We start from the raw sequence: 20,531 nt of genomic DNA on the forward strand, positions 1-20,531 counted from the left end.
TTTGGGAGCAGGGCTTTATGAGGAGGAATGTGGCATCAAGATTAGAGGAAGACTCATCAACAACCTGTGTTATGCAAATGGCATCACCTTAATTACTGAAACTGAAGAAGATTTTACGTGCTTGCTGCAGAAAATCAAGGACCGTAGTCTTCAACATGGATAAAAGCTCAATAACAAGAAGATGAAGATTCTCACCACTGGGCCAATTGGCAGCACCATGATAGATGGAGAGATTGAGATTGCTTGTTCGGCACCACAATCAGTACTCTTGGCATCAGCAGTCAGGAAATCAAAAGATGAATTGTATTAGGTAAATCTGCTGTCAGGGACCTCTCCAGAGTACTGAAAAGCAACGATGTCTATCTAGAGACTGAGGTACACCTGATTCATTCCACAATCTTCACAATTACTTGTTTTGCATCAGGGAGCTGGAAAATGAATAAGGATGACAGAAGGAGAATCAATGTCTTTAAGTTGTGGTGCTGGAGAAGAGTCTTGAACATAAGAAGGACTGCCAAGAAAACAAATAAATCTTCTTTGGAAAGGGTGATACCAAGTTTTTCCTTGGAGGCTAGGATTTTGAAGCTCTGTCTCACTTATTTTGGGCATGTGGCCAGGAGAAACTGATCCTTGGAGAAGGACATCATGCTTGCAAGGGTGGAAGGACAGCCCAGGAGAGGAAGACCCAGGATGAGATAGGTTTATACAGTTACTAGAGCAATGCGGTTAGGTGTGTCTGAGTCAGTGAGACAGGCTTAGGACAGGGCAGGCTTCAGAGCTGTTGTACACAGGGTCACTATGAGTTGCAGGTGACTCAGTAGCACATAACAACAATGAAGTGTGAATTTTTATCCATGCTACTGGATTGGTGCCTGGTTTATATCAGGACTCTCAGATATTTCGGCAAACGTGATCTCCATATTCATAAATATTATAAGTTGACTTTCCCCCCCCCAATTTCTGATGGCCTAGTTTAAAAAATAGTGACATGAAAGAAGAAAATAGATAAAGTAGATAAATACTATGCATCTGATAATTTGTTAGTTTAACACAGTAGCTACTAGAGCACGAGCTCATCTGGCATATGTACCATTAAACATTTGTTCAACAAGCTGGCACATCATAAATAGTAAATGGCAAGCAAAGGAGGTAAGGGTCCTCTTCTTGCTGGGACCCTGAGTGTTTCAGAAAGACTTTAGTTGCTTATTTACTATGTATTCAGCCAGATATTTAGATAAAAGAGGTACTAAAAAAGATATCCTTTTTAAAAAGAATAGTATATACTTTTATTTGGAAGATAATAATACATAGGTATCACCCCTCTAGTTATCTATTTTTACAATAATGGTATTATATAGTATTTGTCCTTATAAGACTGAATTGGTTCACTTAGCATAATGCTCTCCAGTCCCTCCTCCGTTAGGTAGTGATCTTCAAAATCATTGCTCCTGCACACTGTGTAGTATTCCATTGTGTAAATGTACCATAACTTCTTAATCCATTCGGTTGTGGTTGGACCTTTGGGCTGTTTCCACATTCTTGCAATAGTGAATAACGCTGCTATGAACATTGGTGTACAAATCTCCATTTGTGCCTCAGTTCTAATTTTCTCGAGGTATATTGGAATGCCTAAGTTCAGCTTTTAGAGGATATGCCAAATGGCCATCCAGGGTGATTGTACCATCTTATAATCCAACCAACAGTATATAAGAGTTCCTACCTCTCCACATCCTCTCCAACATTTATTACTTGCTGTCCTGTTAAACTTTGCCACTACTAGTGGGGTGAGATGGTATCTCATTGTGGTTTTGGTTTGCATCTTTCTTATTACCAGTGAATTGGCATGTATTTTCATGTGTTTATTGGCCATCTGAATAAAAAGATATCTTTTCTAAAAGCTTTGTCCAAATAGCATGCTAAGGGGTGATTTTAAACATGAGCTGAAAGGCTAGAAAATGAACATGCTTCCTTTCCACCCAGTGGGTAAGCACCCTCCACACATCTTTCCCCTCCCATAAAACTACAACAGCAGACATCTGGAAGTGCCTAAAATAACAGTGACTCTGAGCCTAGCCAAGGTTCTATTCAGTTTCCATGTCAGCGCTCTATGCTTTCCCTGTGGGAGCACTCTCCACCCCAAAATCTGTGACAGAGAGACCACAGTCAGAGCCAAGTTCCAAATGAACACAGAAAATCCCTGGCCAGCTCTGGAGTTCTATGCTCGCTTGGAGTCTATTAACACTAATTTCTGTTAGAATGTCGCAGGCTCATCAAATCCAAGGTTATTGGAAGAGTTCATAGAATGGAGAATGTTTCACTTTACGGTCGCCAATCATCAATTCATATATTCACTAATCATGCCAAAGTATTTATCAGGAGCTTAACATTTGCCAAATCCCGAACACAGAGGGAGACTGGACTTCAGGGTTTCCTGAAAAGATTTCTACTTGCAAAATTCTGAATGTTAGCAAACATGTTCAGTTCCTTATTTAATCAGCATGAAGCTTAGATATATATCCCCATATATTACTGTATGCCTTGATAAGTGGAATATGATATTAGAACATCTAGTAAAACCTTCTGTTCTTTGATGTTGTTCACTTGGAAGCAAATTCTCACTGGGAAAGAAAAGGCTTTATCTTTCGGATAGTCAGTTTCATTACCCTGAGTGATTTAATTTAGAGTAATCATCAAACCAGAATTTCTAGGTGGAGAAAGTCTCAATGTCCTGTCTGCTAACTGAAAGGTTAGCAGTGTGAAGCCACCCAGAAGGACTTCAGAATAAAGTCCCGATGACCTATCTATCTCTGAAGATCCAGCCACTGGAAACTGCACAGACAAAAGTGCAGTTGTCATGAATCCCAACTGACTCAACAGCAATTGGGATTTTTTATTATTAAGACCATTTGGCCAAAGACCTAATCTTAGTTATCAAGCGCTGTTAGTAGTAGTTGTTGTTGCTGTTGTTGTTGTGTGCCATTGAGTCAGAACTAACATATAGCTGACCCTCCAGAGGGTTTTCAGAGACACTGAATCACATAGGAGGAGACTGACCATTCTTTGCCTACTGAGCAGCTAGTGGATTTGAACCATGTGCCTTTGAGATTGCAGCACATTCTTGCCACTAGGCTCTTTCATAATTTAGGAGGCTCAACCCGACTCATTGCTGTTGAGATGAAACCAACTCACAGCAGCCCATCCAGTATATTTTTAGAGGCTATAACTCTGGGAGGAAAACGCTCATCTTTTTCCTTCAGAGCAGCTAGTAGAGTCGAACTGTGAGCCTCTGGGTGGGCATTGCAGCTTCCTACCCACTAAGCCACCAGAGTTCCAGGTACCAGGAGCTAGGCTCCAGGGGAGGTCTTTCTCTATCTTTTGGCTCTGGGGAAAGGTACTTGTTCCTATTAAGTGAGTCCCCTCAGAAGGGCCACTAAACCGTCTCTTCATGAAGTCATCATGCACAGAGGACATGCATCTTGTTAGAGATTTTCACATTGTATGGAAATTGTTTTTATGCCCCGTTTGAACATAAGGTCCCTGTAGTCAGGGAATAGATATTGTGTTTGGATTCTCAACATCTGACATTCAATTTATGCTTGTGGAATGACTGAATGAACAAAGAAATTGTTTCTGAATATTGCTTTTAGCAATTCTCGGATTAAGTCCTTTCATATTGGCAACTAAGAAAGGCTTTCTATTCTTCTATTTTCTGCTACTCATTTTAATAAAATACAATAAGTCATTCAAGACAATAGCATGGCAATAACAATTTTATGTTGAGATTTAGTGAACCAAGACACCAAAAGTAAATGAGAAACACTAAATCTGGCAAAAATCTTAATTCGTCTACTCTCTAATTGCACAGATCTCTACAAAATGAGAGAATCTCAGTGCTGTAAAACAAGCTGCTACATACAATTTCCTCCCATAGATGAAAAATGGTCTTCTGGTTCATAAAGTGGAGATCAACAGTAGCACATTATGAGATGTTCTTGGCCAGCTGACTTCTGGACTGTCCATCAATCTACTAGCTCTTTTAGAGTCAACTAAAGTGAATCTTTGTTAATTCATACATGAAATGAGAAGAACATGGCACAGCCTGTTTTAGGAATCACGTTTATGCTTTCTACTGAAAAGGAGATCTTGAACGACATCTGCAAAAATTTGAAAAGAAGAGCAAATACTTAACTTACTTAGGAAAATCAATCGAGTTCAAGAACTCCCAGTTCTATAACAGCAGTAAACGTGTTCTTAATTTTGAAAAGTATATTTGTAGAAAAACTTGGACTGCAACACTTTATAAATGAGTGACTTTAGTCACCTTTAGCATGTTTTTCAACCATCATCATTGTTAATTTCAAGTTTTTCTGTCACTGCCAACAAAAGCTCAATGTCCCAAAGAAATAAGTCATCTCTTCCTCCCCTCCCTGTTCCTACCCCTGAAAACCAGAAGTAAATGTTAGTCTCGGTACGCTTTACAATTTTGCTTCTAACCTTACCTTGATGCTTTTTTTTTTTGAGACCTGAAATGATACATCACTCATATAAAATACCCTCAAAAATAAAAAGTAATTTTAACTAGTAAAGGCTTGTGGTTTGAAACCATCAGAGCTGCTCCACAAGAGGAGAATGGGCAGTCTCCTCCCGTGTGATTCACGGCCTCTGAAAACCCACTGGAGTGTCAGCTGTGAGTTAGTTCCCACTTGATGGCACACAGCAACCAAAGAAAAGCTGTGCTATTTTCAGTGTAAGTCACAAACCCTCCCCCTCCTAATCATGACCAGTGCAATAAGAGATGAAGAAACTTCAGAAAGCTGAGATATGTTCAAGAGGAGATGCCCTCACTTGGGAAGAGCATTATTTAAAAGGACAGCTGATGCTTGTTAAGTGAGGAGCTACATTTCTGTATGTTAACTTTGAGAATATCCAACTGAGGTTATATCACTGGCCTGATAGAAGAGATATGGCAAATGTGACCAGGGAAGAAGGAACAGGACTGGGATGAGTAAATAAGGTGACATTAAAATCAGTCAGACTTTTGTTGGGCTTCTGTTCTTCCCCTAATTATCTGCACTGTCTCTGGAAAATGAACTAACTCTCAAGTGTAAACAAAAAAGATTAGTAGTCTCCAATTTGAGGGATTATTGGGATTGTAAAAAATACAGTATGTGCCTTTTAAAATACCTAGCAAATGTTAACTTCCTCTCCTGTCCTTTCTAGGGCCTCCACAGCTATCCCACCTTAGATGACCAGCAGAGAAGAGGAAATGAGACAGACTCACCATTTATCCATACACAATATACAAGGTGTCCTCAAGCTGAAAGCTGACTACTTTTCCCTTTATTCATGTCTAAAACTACTGTTCATATGATCTCACCCTATAAGATCAACTCAAGGGCTTCCAAAATTCCTCCTTCTCTCTCCTTTAAAAGAATATAAAAACTGGGTAATCCTCTGTGGTTGATAAATTATAAGACTGATTTATATGCAAAATTACATATAATATTATATAGGAAAAGATCATATATATTTAAAATTATGCATCATATTTCATACATATAATAGCTTGCCTCCAGAAACCCTATGAACCTAGAGAAAGGATGAACGTTATACAAACATTCAGGTCTTTCATTCATAGGGTCACTGTGAGTTGTCTACTACTTGACAACACTTAACAGCAACAACAACCATATCAATGAGAGCTGGAGGGCAAGCTATGTGTTGATTCCGATTTGAAGGTAATGAAAAATAGAGGGGAAGAAAGTATAAAATAATGCTTATTCTCATTAGTTAAAGGATGTTTCTGTATGTTGTGGCACGTGTTTATTAGGAACAGAGCACTGAGCCTCCAGCTTGGGAGTGGGTCTCCAAGATTGTCAAAGTTCATTAGATCTTGCCATCTTCACTGCACTGACAACAAAGGGCTGCTTCTCATCCTCCAGGCTGTGGTAGCACAAGAGGTCATGCTTGCCTTTATTTGACGATGTTTTCTAAATTCAAACCTTGAAACCTTTTCTCTTACTTCTTACCTGCATCTATATGCGGAGCTCAACTTGGTGAAACATTAGCTGGCAGACAACAAACCAACCCAGGTTATCTCCTTCTATACCTGAATCATGCACTTTTCTTCTAACTTCTCTGAATTTTCCAGAAGTGAATCTTCATGGAGCTTGGGATTTGTGGTGAGCAGTCCATGGTGCCACAATAGATAGAATGCTGGGCTGTCTGCTTACATCACTCTATAGCACACTATTAAAATCTCTGTGATGTTGTTGTTTGCTTCACACATGAATCTAAATCTGGAAAAGCAGGCTCAGGACTTTCAGAGTTCCATAGAATAAGGCAAAAATCACGCTCCCACTGCTACAGTTGGGTGAAGATACTCACGTTGAAGTCATAGAGTACACCAAAGTTGGCTGCAGATGCCTCTTCAGCTCTGGGAACCGTTTTCCTAGGTAAACTGCCATATGGCAAACCCCAGAGGTACTGTAAAGAGAAGCAACAAGAGTTAACAATAGGAGGCAAAGTCAGCACCACCCACAGAATCATGAATGGCTTTGTTTAAAAGTACTTCTGAAGCTTTGTCAAGGGGCCTTTGTGGGTCTCCTTGTGGGGTCCCATTTTCTGGGCATCGACTACCAGAAACAAAAGGAGCGGTAAGGGCTCCCACATTCCAAGTTCAGGGGACCACCAGCAGTGAGGCCAGAAGGCTTACTCCTGGAAGATCCCACTACCCACCACCAGCTCCAAATAGGTCTGATTTAAAGGATGGATGGATGGAAGAAAGAGATGTGGCCTTTAATGAGACTATACTTTTCAAGAGATCTGTCCTGCCTTCGTCTTCACACAGGAATAGTCCTTCAGGCTTGGGGGCTGGGGTGGACATTCTCTGCAACATCAAGTGATGAGAACACAGAAGAACCACTTATACAATCTGAAGGTACCAATAAGCAGGAGATAGTGGCTGAATAGTATATTTGTTTCACTACTAATTTGAGTTTGCTGTCCTGTGTTTGAGCCACCAAATCAGGAAAGAAACTTACTGGGGAGAATTAGACTAGGGAGCAGCCAGGCAATGAAGGCCTAACCAGATGCTTTCTGAGAACTAAAAAAACACCCCTCCTCCTCTGTCATGAGCAGGAATTAACTCAGCAACCGATAGGACCCTCAGGGTGGGGATCTGGCTCGCCAAACAGATGCTGCTTCTTTTGTGAAGATGAAAGTTTCACTTCTGAGGGTGGGGAGCGATGGCAAGTGCAGCTGAACATGGAGAATGGAGCCTGACCTGACACAAGCTTGGACTGCATGCAGTCCCTGCTCACTGCCTATGCTCAAGCTGCCTGCTCTTTCAGGGCCTCCCTTCCACCCTCGGGTTCCCTGGGACTGAGCACCCACAAGGTGGGCTCCACACATACTTTTAAGCCCCCAAGTTGACAGACCCAGAAGACACATTAGAATAGGGTCTCCGGTTTGTCCAGGGACTTTGGGCACAGGACACTTGTTCTGGAAGAAACAGGTGCCTGAGCAAGGCAGTGAGGCAGAGACAGCAAAACAAAGCAATGTTACAGTGATAAGGTGACTACCACTTGCTTCTGGTTGTGCTGTAGTTCATAGGCAGGGTGCCCATCATCTTTTCTTTTCCTAGTGGAATTGGTAGTTAAAGCCCCCAAAATAAGATGTCCTTCAGGATCCAACATTAGTCTAATGAAATCAATATGCTTCCTGGCTGGGAAGATAGAAATTCATCCAATGTCGTACATTAGCTCCAAATCAAACCAAATCCACAGCCTGTGAGTTGGTCCAAATCCAGTAAATCTGTGGACTCTCCCCCATAGAGTTTCCAGGGCTGTAAATCATCATGGAGGCAGACTGCCTCACTTTTCTCCTGTGGAGCGGCTGATGGTTTTGAACCACTGACCTTTGGTTAGCAGCCAATGCTTTAATCATGGCACCATCTTGTTGTTGTTGATTGCCATTGAGTCGAGAATGACTCATAGCAACTCTGAACATCTGATGTCTTTCTACAGATCTGATGTCTTTCTACAACTATTGTCCTTTCTCCAAGTTCATAGAGTTTCCCTAGGCATGTGATTTAGAAAGTGGATGCCAGTCCTGCTTCCAAACCTGTCTTAAACTGGGAGCTCCACCATGCACCGTCCACCTTGGGCAACTATTGTTGCCTTTGACACCCCAATTGCACAAAGTTCAGCATCACAGCAAACCCGGATTATGTCAGCACAGCAAATTAACAGAAGAATGAGGCACAACTTTGAAGAATGTTCCTCCAAAATATAACACTAGAGTCACTTAGCAATGGTTAAGACCTGAACCCTATTCTATAACTAATATCATTCTTAGCTACTTATATTATGTACTAAACACTATAATTTCATTTGGTTCAAGTAAATTAGGAACAACTTTCCACTTCCTCCACATGGAGGCAGCATGACGTGGAGGGAAGAGTAAAGAAATGCAGAGAGATGACACTCCTTTATTTATACCCTGCTTCTGGCACTAAGTAGTGTTGCAGGGCTGGGTGATGGGCTGGAGGACTTTCCCTCAGGAGTTTCCAGAGAGAGAGAGCAGCAAGAACTCAACTAAAGTTGGTTAAAATCACTGGCATACGTACCTTCTCCTGCGTCATAAAAACTTTCTACTTAGAAGACTAACTATACACCATATGAGATTGTCTCTGAGATAGATATGGGACGAGTGGATCAGAACACAAAATCTTGGAAAAACAGATATAGTCAGGTCCTAGACTCAGAACACTTTTACAGAAAATAAAATAATACTATTTAAAAAGAAGGGGAAGGAGGACCCTTCACTCTGAGCCACTAGGTAAGTCACAAGGTGCTCCATGATTTCATTTTCCCAGTTCTGAAATAGAGGAAGAAAAATCTTCATAATTAACCTCAAACTTTTTTTGTAAGTAGAACTAAAAGTTCTTTGCACTATAGGGTACTGTAATTTTTTATGCTACGAAGGCGACTTGATACAGAAATTGGTTCCAATATGAACAATAGACATAAAGAGTCATTTCAAACACCAAAGCCCATTGAACAAATTGGCTTTGACACCCTGGTACCTGAAAAGGTCTTTGTAGGTTAACTAAAGCTTAAGCCACTTTTTGTGTGGTAGAGATGCAAAAGGTCTGAATCATTTAACTTCATACGGGTCATTTAGCTAGTCTTGCTTGGAATTCCAATCTGTAGACAATGCTTTTTTCACATCAGCTCAAGGCTTTGTCTCTTTCCTCTCTGCCTAGACTACTCTTCTCTTGCTTTTGTGACCAGAGATTTCATCCCATCCCTACCCCACTGGGATGTGGTTGTGGATGCATCTATGTTGGGCTTCTTATTTGTGTCTTTGGGGAAATTTTCCTCACTTTGTGCTTATTCAGTATAAGTAAACCTGGACAACTTGAGTTGTATGTTGAAATATTTCTCCTGTATTTTTAGGAGGCTGGCTCCCACACCCTGTGGTGAGCAGTTTGAAGATTAGCCTGTATATTAACCAAACCAATTGCTATCAAGTCAACTATGACCCATAATGGCCACTGTGTGTCAGAATAGGCACTTTCAGTGACTGGTTATTTGGAAATAGATCAACAGACATTTCTCCTGGGGTGTCTTTGGGTGGATGACCTGAACTTCCAACCTATCATGGAGTTGAGTACAAAAAACATTTACTTTCTAAGAAAGTAAACCTCTGTGTGTGTGTGTGTGTGTGTGTGTGTGTGTGTGTGTGTGTGTGTGTGCAAATCTACTCAGGGATGTATTACTTAACATCCATTTAATCCATGAGGGTTTTTGCTTGTTTCTCAAGAGAAAGCAGCTCTCCTTTCATTTATTATTTTGCTATGTGTCTGAACTGACACAACAACACCTAATGCCAACAAAAACAAGGGTTCTAAGAACCCCAAGCCCAGATCCTTGCAGCTTGGACCATAAGTGGGATACAGGCAGGTGAGGCGGAGGACACAGCTCCAATGTAGACTATCAGGTTTCCTTCAGTGCACAGCTGGGCAGTGACAGTGGGGGTTCCTGCAGGGTTGGGGATACCCCTGATGCTCAGGTAGGCAGATGAGTACTTAGGACTGGCCATGCCCACTCCCTCCTTTCTTGGCATCCTTTTTTCTCTACTCTCACCAAAAGCTTAATACCACCACTGCTGCCAGTATCCATTTCTTTGGCCTCTGCCAACATCTCCATAATAGATAATAAGAGTGATGAAGACAAATGGAAGAGGACTCCCATGAGTGTTAATTTGATGCTCACACAATGTCCAAACAACATAATGTCCTGTTTAACAGAGTGTATCGTGAAAATTGAGCAGCACATATTTATTATACATAAACACCAAAACTAGACCCCTTGCTATAAAGCTAATTCCGACTCATAATAATCCTATAAGACATAGTAGAGCTGATCCATTGAGTTTCCAAGCTCTGGAAATCCCAGAACACTTGATTGTTCTTATGCAAACTTATACTTGGACCAGAAGACAATTGTCAGAACAGAACCAGAAAACACTGCATGGTTCAAAATTGGGAAGGGCATGAGTCAGAGATGTGTCCTATCTCCATATCTTTTCAATCGATATGCAGAACAGATGATCCAAGAGGCTGGGTTCTAATGAGGAAAAGTGTGGCATCAGGATTGGAGGTAGACAACAATATTCATTATGCAGATAACACAACCCTGCTTGCAGAAACTGAGGAGGACCTGAAGCACTTGCTGAAGAAGGTCGAGGAATGCAGCCTTCAATAGGGATTGTTTTTAAAAATTTATATATGTTTTTCTACTAGTTTATTTACCAAATTTGAATACAAATTTGAACAAATGCTCTCAATTTCCCTCACCCATCAAATTGTACAACCCAGTGATTAATCTCCCCTGCCCCCTGCACATCCACATCCCTCTGCTTCCAGCCTCTCCCACGCCTCCTGGATTCTTATACTCATTCTACAATAAAGGTCTTATACAATATTTACCCTTATGGGACTGAGTTCACTCAGCATAATGCTCTCCAATCCCTCCTAAGTTAGAAAATTATTTACAAAGTTATCGCTCCTGCGTGCTGCATAGTATTCCATTGTGTGAATGTACCGTAATTTCTCTATTCATTCGTTTGTGGTTGGACATGTGGGCTGTTTCTATGTTCTTGAGAGGGTGAATAATGCTACTGTGAATATTATTGTACAAATCTCAGTTTGTGCCTCAGTTCTCATATTCTCAGGTTATATTCCAAGCAGTGGAATAGCTGGGTCATATGGAATTTCTATGTTCAGCTTTTTGAGGAAGCACCAAACTGCCTTCCAGAAGGTTGCACCATTTTACAGTCCCATCTAAGAGTTCCTTTCTTGCCACATCCTCTCCAACATCTATCGCTTGCTGCCCTGTTAAACTTTGCCAGTCTTACTGGAGTGTGATGGTACCTCATTGTGGTTTTGATTTGCATCTCTCTTATTGCCAGTGATTTGGAACATTTCTTCATGTGTCTGTTTGCCATTCTCAATCTCTTCGCCATCTATCATAATGCTGCCAAACAGCCCAGTGGTGAGAGTCTTTGTTTTTCTTGACATTGAGCTTCAATCCATATTTAAGGAACAATGAGGAAGCCTGATTGTTGACAGCTTTAAGTTTTAATTTGCTTGACTCTACAATCAACACTCTTGGTACCAGCATCCAGGAAATTAAAATTGCATTGGGAAAGTATACTGTCAGAGACCTCTCCAATGTACTGAGGAGCAACAATGTCAGTCTGGAGACTAAAATGCACCTGATACAGGCCATGGTCTTTGCCATTACTTTCTATGCTTCAGAGAGCTGGACAATGACTAGGGATTATAGAAGGAGAGTAGATGCCTTTGAGCTTTGGTGCTGGAGAAGAGTATTGAATATACCATGAGCTGCTAGGAGAACAAACAATTTCATCCTGGAGAGGGTGAAACCAGACTGCTCTTTGGAGGCCAGGATTCTGAAGCTTTGTCTGACATACTCTGGACATGCTGCAAAGAGGGACAAGTCCTTGGAGAGGGACATCATGCTTAGGAGGGTGGAGGGACGGTGCAGGAGAGGAAGATCCTCAATGTGATGGATTGATTCTGTCACTGGAGTGATGGAGATAGGCGTGTTGGAGATAATGAAATTGGCAAGGTATAGAGCAGTGTTTAGGGCTGTTGTATATAGGGTCACTATGAGTTGCAAGAGATTCGATGGCACACAACAAGAACAATCTTTACAGAAGCAAACTGATACATCATTCTCCTGTGGAGTGGCTGAGTGTGAAATATTTGTCTTTGAATTAGCACTAAATCACTGTACCACCAAATGCACAAGAGGCCCCTGGTAAAATATGTGTATACATGTAGGGAGCTCTGGTGGCCTCGTGGCAAGAAGCTGTCCTGCAATCTTAAAGGCACTCTGTTAGTGGCTACCAGCTGCTCCATGGGAGAAGGATGGGCAATCTTTTTTGCAGTTAACTGCATCTGAAAACCTGTCGGAGGGTCAGCTATGGGTCAGTTCCAACTCTACGGTACACCACCACCACCACAACAACAACATATGTATCTATACACAAACATAACTAGAAATAGAAGTATATTTATATGTTATTGTTGTTGTTGTTACATGCTGTTGAGTCGCCAATGACTCATAGTGACCCTATAGAACAGCCCTAAACCCTGTTCTGTCCTGTGCCAGTCTCATTGTCTTACCCCATTACCCCAGTCACCAAATCAATCCACCTCATAGAGGATTTTCCTTTCCTGAGCTGTCTCTCCACCTTCCCAAGCATGATGACCTTCTTCAAGGACTGGCCCCTCCTTGTAGCATGTCCAAAGTATGTCAGACAAAGCTTCAGAATTCTTGCCTCCAAGGAGCAGCCTGGTTTAACCCTCTCCAGGATGAACCTGTTCATTTTTTAGCAGTCCATGGTACACTCAATACTTTTCTCCAACACCACAGCTCAAAGGCATCAATTTTCATTCTATCCTCCCTAGTCACTGTCCAACTCTCTGAGGCATACCAAGTGATTGCAAAGACCATGGCCTGTATCAGGCACATCTTAATCTCCAAAGTGACACCATTGTTCTACAGTACTTTGGAGAGGTCTCTAGCAGCAGACTTTCCAATCACAATACGTCTTTTAAATTCCTGGCTGCTGGTGCCAAGAGTGTTGACTGTGGAGCCAATCAAACTAAAGTTGTGAACAATCTCAATCTCTTCACCATCCATCCTGATGCTGCCAAATGGTCTAGTGGTGAGAATCTTTGTCTTCTTGACATTGAGCCTCAATCCATACTGAAGGCTGTAGTCCTTGACACTCTGCAGCAAGCACTTCAGGTCCTCCTCAGTTTCGACAAGCAGGATTGTATCATCTGCATAATGCAGATTTTTTATGAATCTTCCACCAATCCTGATGGCACACTTCTCATCACAGAGCCCAGCCTCCCAGATAATCTGTTCTGCATATAAGTTGAAATACATATATAAACATTTCTATATTGTTGTTAAGTGCCAGTGAATCAACCACCACTTGTAGTGAGCTTATGAACAACATATCTGAACCTTGTCCTTTCCTGTGCAATTCTCATCGACTGTGTTAGGCATGAGCCCTTGAGCTCACTGTTACTGCCCCTGTCTCAATTCACCTTGGTGAGGATCTTCCAATCTTTCTCTGAGTCTCCACTTTTCCAGCATAATATTTTTGGAAAAAGACATTACAGACTGGTCCTTCCTAACTACATGCCCAAAGTATGTGAGAGGATGTTTCACCACCTTTGGCTCTAGGGAGCACCCTGGTTGCATTCTTCAAGACAGATCTGTTTGTTTTTTTAGCAGTTTACTAAATATTCAGTACTCTTCTCCAACACTACAACTCAAAGGCATCAATTATTCTTCGGTCATCTTTATTTATTTTCCAATTTTTAGATGCATAGCAAGTAAATGAAATGATCATGGCTTGCATCAGGCACTGGAATAATACTCTATTTAACTCTTAAGCAGTGAATAGTGTCACCAGTTTCCCCTACTGTTATAGAAGGGCAAAGAGTTCTCCTACGAGAGGGATCACAAAGAAACTTGTTTCAACACATTTTCTGAACTAGACGTCAAAGTCTCACTCACCTCTGGCAGCATGATGAGGCTGAATGTCAGGACAAAGAGAACCATATTTACTCCATACATCCATCTCAAAAAGAGGAAATACGAAGCCACGGATGATCCAAACTGGCCTATGAAAAGGAAAATGCAAAAGTTGGCAGGAAGAGCAAACCAAAGCAGAAGTTCTGTCTTTGTCATCCTCCAAAACAAATCACCTCATTACGAGACATTTGTCCTTTTCAAAGGAGCTTCTAGCATCCTTGGTTTTCTATCCAGGGAGAGAATATGTACATCATGATGGAAGTGTCTCCTATATACACATATGGAATTTATGTGGAATAGTCATGACCTACCTTCAAAGTTTATAAAAGAGAAAACTCTCCTTAATTCGGGAGCTATTTTCATTATCACTGAGTTGGAATCACCTCATAGGTGACCCTCCAGCAGCCTTCTAAAGCTGTGAATTTCAAGGAAGGAAATTGACCACTTCCCAAAAGAACAGTTTCACTCTTATAAGTAAGGATAAATAAGCAACCTTCCATAAAGTGGTTTATACAATATTGGCAAGAAGTTGAACTATGATTATAATTACTACAATACTTCTTCTTTTTAGGGGGTAAATGATATTCTTCTTGAAAGTGTATCATGTATCTAGGAAGCTCTGATGGTCTGGTGATAAGGAGATGCACTGCCAACCTGAAGGGACATGATTCGAATCCATCAGCATCTTTGTGGAAGAAAGATGAAAAATGTTCTCCTATGCAATTTACTGCCTCTGAAAACTGCTGAAGGGTAAGCTATGAGTCGGTTATAATGCCAACATGGATGTTTAACGGTGATCTGTTGGCCTAGTCCATAAGGAGTTGTGTCGCCACACTTCTCTCGGGGTTCAAATCAACCATTGGCTCCATGGGAGAAATACAGGCAATCTCCTTTCATGTGATTTAGTGTCTCCGGACCCAATGGAGGGTCAGCTGTAACTCAAAGGCAAAGAGAGAAAGTTTAATAGGTGCTTATCCTACTAAGTGTGCTGTTTCCTCTCATCAATGCTATTCTGCTAGGATAGACTGGAAATTCATTCATTCTCTGTACACATACAGTAAAAACTAAGCATTTTAGGCCACAGAGATATTAAATGCTCAAAATAGACTCCCAGCTATAATACAACTTAGGTCTTTATAAAGTGTGAGAACTATAATTATGCAAAACAAGAGCAAAATAACTGTGTGATACTACAGGAAGGGAAATAAAGTATTGATAGGGATTACTTTAGGTAGGTTTGTCAAGGGCGGTCTAGTCAAGTACACTTATTGTCCATTAGGGAAACACCGTACTGCAAATATGTCTGTGATCCTATAAGCTTATAACAGAGAAATCTCAATCCAGCAATGAAGTGAAGCAAATGCCAACAGTTTTCCATGTTATTGTTGTTGTTAAGTGCTGTCGCGTCATAGACAACTCATAGCGACCCTATGAATGAAAGACCTAAACACTTGTATAACTTTCATCGCTTCTCCAAGGTCATAGAATTTCTGGAGGCAAGCTCTTTCAGAAGTGGGTGCCACTACTGCTTCCAAGCTTGTTTTAATTGGGAAGCTCCATCAAACACAGTCCACCATGGGTAGCCATTATAGCATTTTAAACATCAGTGTCACAGTGTTTAGCATCACAGCAACCATGAGTTACCTCTATATAACAAATGGACAGACCAGTGCTATATCACTTAGAAGAAGGTTTGGCCAAAAACAATTAAAGCCAGGCCTGAGGGCTGCAGATTAAAATCACCCACCTTTGGCTTGGTAGCATAACTTTCTATCAGCTAGGCCAACAGAGCTCTCTCTATGCTGGTGTTGTTGTTAAGTGCCATTGAGTCGCAGATGACTCATAGTGACCCTATGAATGAAAGACTTGTGTATTTCAAGTGTCTCATACATACATACATACACACACACACACACACATACACACATGTATATATTGTGGGTACCATACAGTTGGAACTGACAGAACTGCATGCCTTCAGAACTGCAGCACTGCTTCTTGACTCTAGGCCACCAGAGATTGCCTCTCTCTCTCTCTCTCTCTCTCTCTCTCTCTCTCTCGCTCTCTCTCTCTCTCATAGTCATAACAATTGCCCATGTTATTAGGTTATGCATATTGTACACCCTAACTTACAAAGCAGGAATATTCAAGCTTATATATATGATGTTTTTTGAGTGTCATAGATTTATCTCTCGGTTTAATCATTTTTTCAAACTATTGCTCATAGTTCCCAAACACAGCAAAACTGTTGTTAGTTAAAACAGCAGCAAAAGGCAAAGAAGAAGTATTGATTTGGAATTTAGATGTAAAAAACAGTGACAGTTGCTGCTTATGATTTAGTTACATCATACTTGAAAATCACAACAATACTCAAAAACAAAGGGAAAAAAATCTCCAAGTTTTAAAGAACTGACTCGGGTGAAAGGTACAAGATTAACTAAAATAAACTGCTTGTGGGACCTGAATCAGATATGGAGAAATTGATAATGTTGTGGATTGAGGATCAAAGACAAAACCGAACGCCTCTCAGCATGTTGATGATTACTGATAAGGTGCAAAGTTTTTTAAAGATGCTTAAAGAGAATATAGTATCAGACAGTTTTAATATGTTCCAAAGAAGGCCAGATCACATAATCTCCTTCATAGAAAGTATCATGGATATTAAGTGTCGCTTGGTTCCCATGTCCCATATGACTCCACATCATGTAACAAAGATGGCATTTCAACAGTGACCTGAAGGTGAAGAGACAGTAAGACTCAGGGTCTGACAAACTTTTCAGCAGAGGAAAGAGCAAAGACAAAGGTCCTGACAGAGGCCAGAGCCTAATGTGAACAAGAAGAAACAAACAAAGCCTGTTGGAGTACAATGAATGAAGGGAAAATGGAGGCAGACAACAGGGGGAAAGGAGCCCAAAATCACATTGTGCAGGGCTCTTAAGATAAAAAGTGAAGAGTTTGTTCTTTATGAGTTGGGAATCACTGACAAGTGTTAAGTAGTGAATGAAAGAGTGATTTTAAAAGAAAAATGGGGGGGGGTATTGTATAACAATGAAATAATTTTATTTTCTTCAAAGAGAAAAATGAACTGGAGGTAGGGGTTGGCAGGGAGGAAAATGTACAACAATGAATGAATGGGGGAAAATAAAGGGAAAGAATATGCTGTAATATATATATATATATGTAGTATTAAAAAGTCATTAATAATAACAAAGAACCTAATAACTAAAAAAAATTATGTCACTTTGGCTGCAAGATTGTATTGGAAAAGAACAGACAAGAATACTCCATCAACTTTACCTAATGAAAACAGTGAAGAGGAAAGTGATCTGTCCAATTCTTATTGACTGAGAACAAATGAGAGTTTTTCTAAAGCAGAGAATTAAAAATAGAAAAAACAAGAGCTAAAAGTCTAAAGTTGAGATTTCATTCATAAGTGAAAGCCATGGTTTATAGAATATTTTTGAGCATCTTTCAAAATTTCAGTTTAAGTTGAATTTCTGATTTTCAATTTTTCTTCAAGGGAGAAGTAATAACCATCCTCAACCCTTTCCTGCATCAACTCCTTTGTATGATCTCATTCGGCCACACAATGTCATGGTCAATGATTTTGTTGGGCTTTAAAACAATGGTGAGACGTTATTGGAGCAGAAAGCCTCTGGGAAAGCGAATTCTAGTCTGTTTTCTAAGATGAGGCTAGTTTCCCATGACAGTAATATCTTTATTTCTGAAATGCAATCTACTCTTTTGATAACATTTTACTTAGTACCATCACACAGTGGCGGACTTTTAACGAAATTTAAGAAGAGGTTGAACTATCGGTGATAATTTGGAAAAAGTGAATTCCTTTGAATCCTGAAAAATTTTTTCAATTCTAAAGACAGATCTGGATTAATTTCATATTATGATGGCATATAGAATTCTGTTAGAAGTCTAAGAGCACATGGTTTTGATAAACACATATGTTATGTGTTGTGACCAGACACACTGGTCAGTGGGCAGAAATGCTAAAGCAGATCCACCCATCACCCATCAGAACACCTGATCACTCACCTTGATCCCAGCAATTTCATATCATTTCATGGCTGTTATCTCTGTTCTTGGGTAATGACTAGCTGAGGACTGTTCTTGCTAATTTTCATGTGTACTGTTTTATTGAAGATTGAATGCAATGAGCTTTCAACTTGTTAGTCATTCTAGTCATTCATTTACTGGAGGAAAATCTCCATCTGTAGGTGTCAGGGTAAGTGGGTCCCCAGAAACACACACAAGTGAGACTGTCAAGAACAGTCAATAGACTTCTTTCCCTCCAGCACTAATGGACATATGGTCACAATGAATTGCATGTGACTCTAGGCACATAACAACAATTACCACCAAGGGAGTTCTGCTAGCCTAGTAGAAAGGAGTTTCAATGCAAACTCAAAGGCAAGTGGTTTGAATCCATCAGCTGAATTAAAGGGGAAAAGATGAGCAATATCCTTCTGTGTGATATACAGCCTCTGAAAATCCAGTGAAGGGTCAGCCATGAATTCCAACTCAACAGCAATGAGAGACGGAGTGAATGAATTACTACCATGGTCCACCTTCTGCCAGCCCCATTCCTAACCTCTGGGAAATTAATTTCTGATGCATAAAAATAAATATATTGTTGTGGTGATGTGCTATAGAATCAGAACCAGCACCATAGATCACCCTCTGGTGCGTTTTCAGAGAAAGTTCATTGCATGGGAGGAGATTGACCAACCTTCTCCCACAGAGCAGCTGGTGGCCTCGAACTTCGTGCCTTTGGGATTGCATCACAGCTTCTTGTCACTAGGCCACCAGAGCTACAAACATGCAACATTTGGCTGAACTAAGACACCAGCAGCCAGGAAATTAAAAGACGTATTGCGATGGGAAAGTCTGCTGTTAGGGACCTCTCCAAAGTACTAAAGAGTCATGGTGTCACTCTGGAGATGAAGGTGTGTCTGATACAGGCCATGGTCTTTGCAATCACTTGGTGTGCATCAGTGAGTTGGACAGTGACGAGGGAGGTTAGAAGGAGAATTGATGCCTTTGAGCTCTGGTGTTGGAGAAGAGTACTGAGGGTACCATGGACTACTAAGAAAACGAACAGATTCATCCTGAAAGGGTTAAACCAGGCTGCTCCTTGGAGGCAAGATTCTGAAGCTTCGTCTGACATACTTTGGACATGTTATAAGGAGGGACCAGTCCTTGGAGAGGGACATCATGCTTGGGAAGGTGGAGGGACAGCGCAGGAGGGGAAGGCCCTCTATGAGGTGGATTGATTCAGTGACTGGGGTAATCAGGATCTGTGTATTGGAGACAGTGTGATTGTCACAGGATAGAGGAGGGTTTAGGGCTGTTGTACATAGGGTTGCGATGAGTTGCAAATTACTCAATGGCACATAACAACAACATCAAAAATATGGAATGTCTAATATAGGAAAAATATATATTTATCAATCAATGAACTCACTCAAAGTCAGTGCCAGCGTGTCATAATCAACTCATAGCTTTAGCAGATTTTATTGTTATTAGGTGGGATTGAACATTGGAATCTGCAAATCCTAAGGAAGAAGATGGCCGATCTTTCTCTCACAAAGCAGCTAATGGATTCAAATTGTCAGAGAGGCACTACCTTTGGTTTAACAGCACAATTCCCTATAGTCTATGCCACCAGAACTCCCTACCCCAGTTAAAGGCAAATTCTTAAATTTGGATGGTGTTCCTAAATAGTAAAGCTTTTAAAAAAAAACTTTTAATTGTAATGAAAAAATATACATTATAGTTGACTGTGTGGATCAGGAAAAAATGTGGCTAGTACTGAGAAGAATGGAAATTCCACAACACCTTGATTGTGCTCATGCAAAACTTAGATCAGGAATCAGTCATCAGAATAGAGCTAGGAAATACTGCACATTTCAAAATCAAAAGGAATGTGTCTTTTCTCCATCCTTTTTCAGTCTATTTTTGGGAACAGATCATTCAGGAAGCTAGACTTTATGAAAAAGAATGTCACATTGAGGATTAGAGGAAGACTCAGCAATGACCTAGGTTATACAGATGACACAAATTTGGTTGCTGAAACTCAGAAGTACCTGAAGTGTTTGCTGCAGAAGGTTAAAGGCTGTAGTCTTCTATATGGACTGAAGCTCAACATGAAGAAAACAAAGATTCTCACTACTGGTCCAATTGGCCAAATCATGATAGATGGAGAAGAGATTAGGATTGTTGACAATTTCACCTTGCTCACCTCCATAAAAAAAACACTCCTGGCACCAGAAGTCAGGAAATAAAAAGACAAGTTGCATTGGGAAAGTATAAGGACAAGGACGTCTCCCGAGTCCTAACGAGGATCGATGTTAGTCTAGAGACTAA

General features: G+C 40.7%; 1 protein-coding gene across 1 annotated transcript in view; it reads right to left on the bottom strand.

Annotated features, from left to right (window-relative positions):
* The window catches only part of TMC1 (transmembrane channel-like 1), a 189,406-nt gene that overhangs the window by 71,628 nt on the left and 97,247 nt on the right, over nt 1-20,531 (bottom strand). Inside the window, exons 7-8 of the mRNA XM_006894419.1 lie at nt 14,133-14,239; nt 6,388-6,486 (exon numbers count right to left, since the gene is read on the bottom strand). Of these exons, the coding sequence (XP_006894481.1) occupies nt 6,388-6,486; nt 14,133-14,239 (206 nt within the window). The remainder of the gene's footprint in view (nt 1-6,387; nt 6,487-14,132; nt 14,240-20,531) is intronic.

This window comes from Elephantulus edwardii, unplaced genomic scaffold (genome assembly GCF_000299155.1).
Source record: "Elephantulus edwardii isolate Elephantulus edwardi_28Jun2011 unplaced genomic scaffold, EleEdw1.0 scaffold00141, whole genome shotgun sequence".
In the NCBI taxonomy this organism is placed as follows: domain Eukaryota; kingdom Metazoa; phylum Chordata; class Mammalia; order Macroscelidea; family Macroscelididae; genus Elephantulus; species Elephantulus edwardii.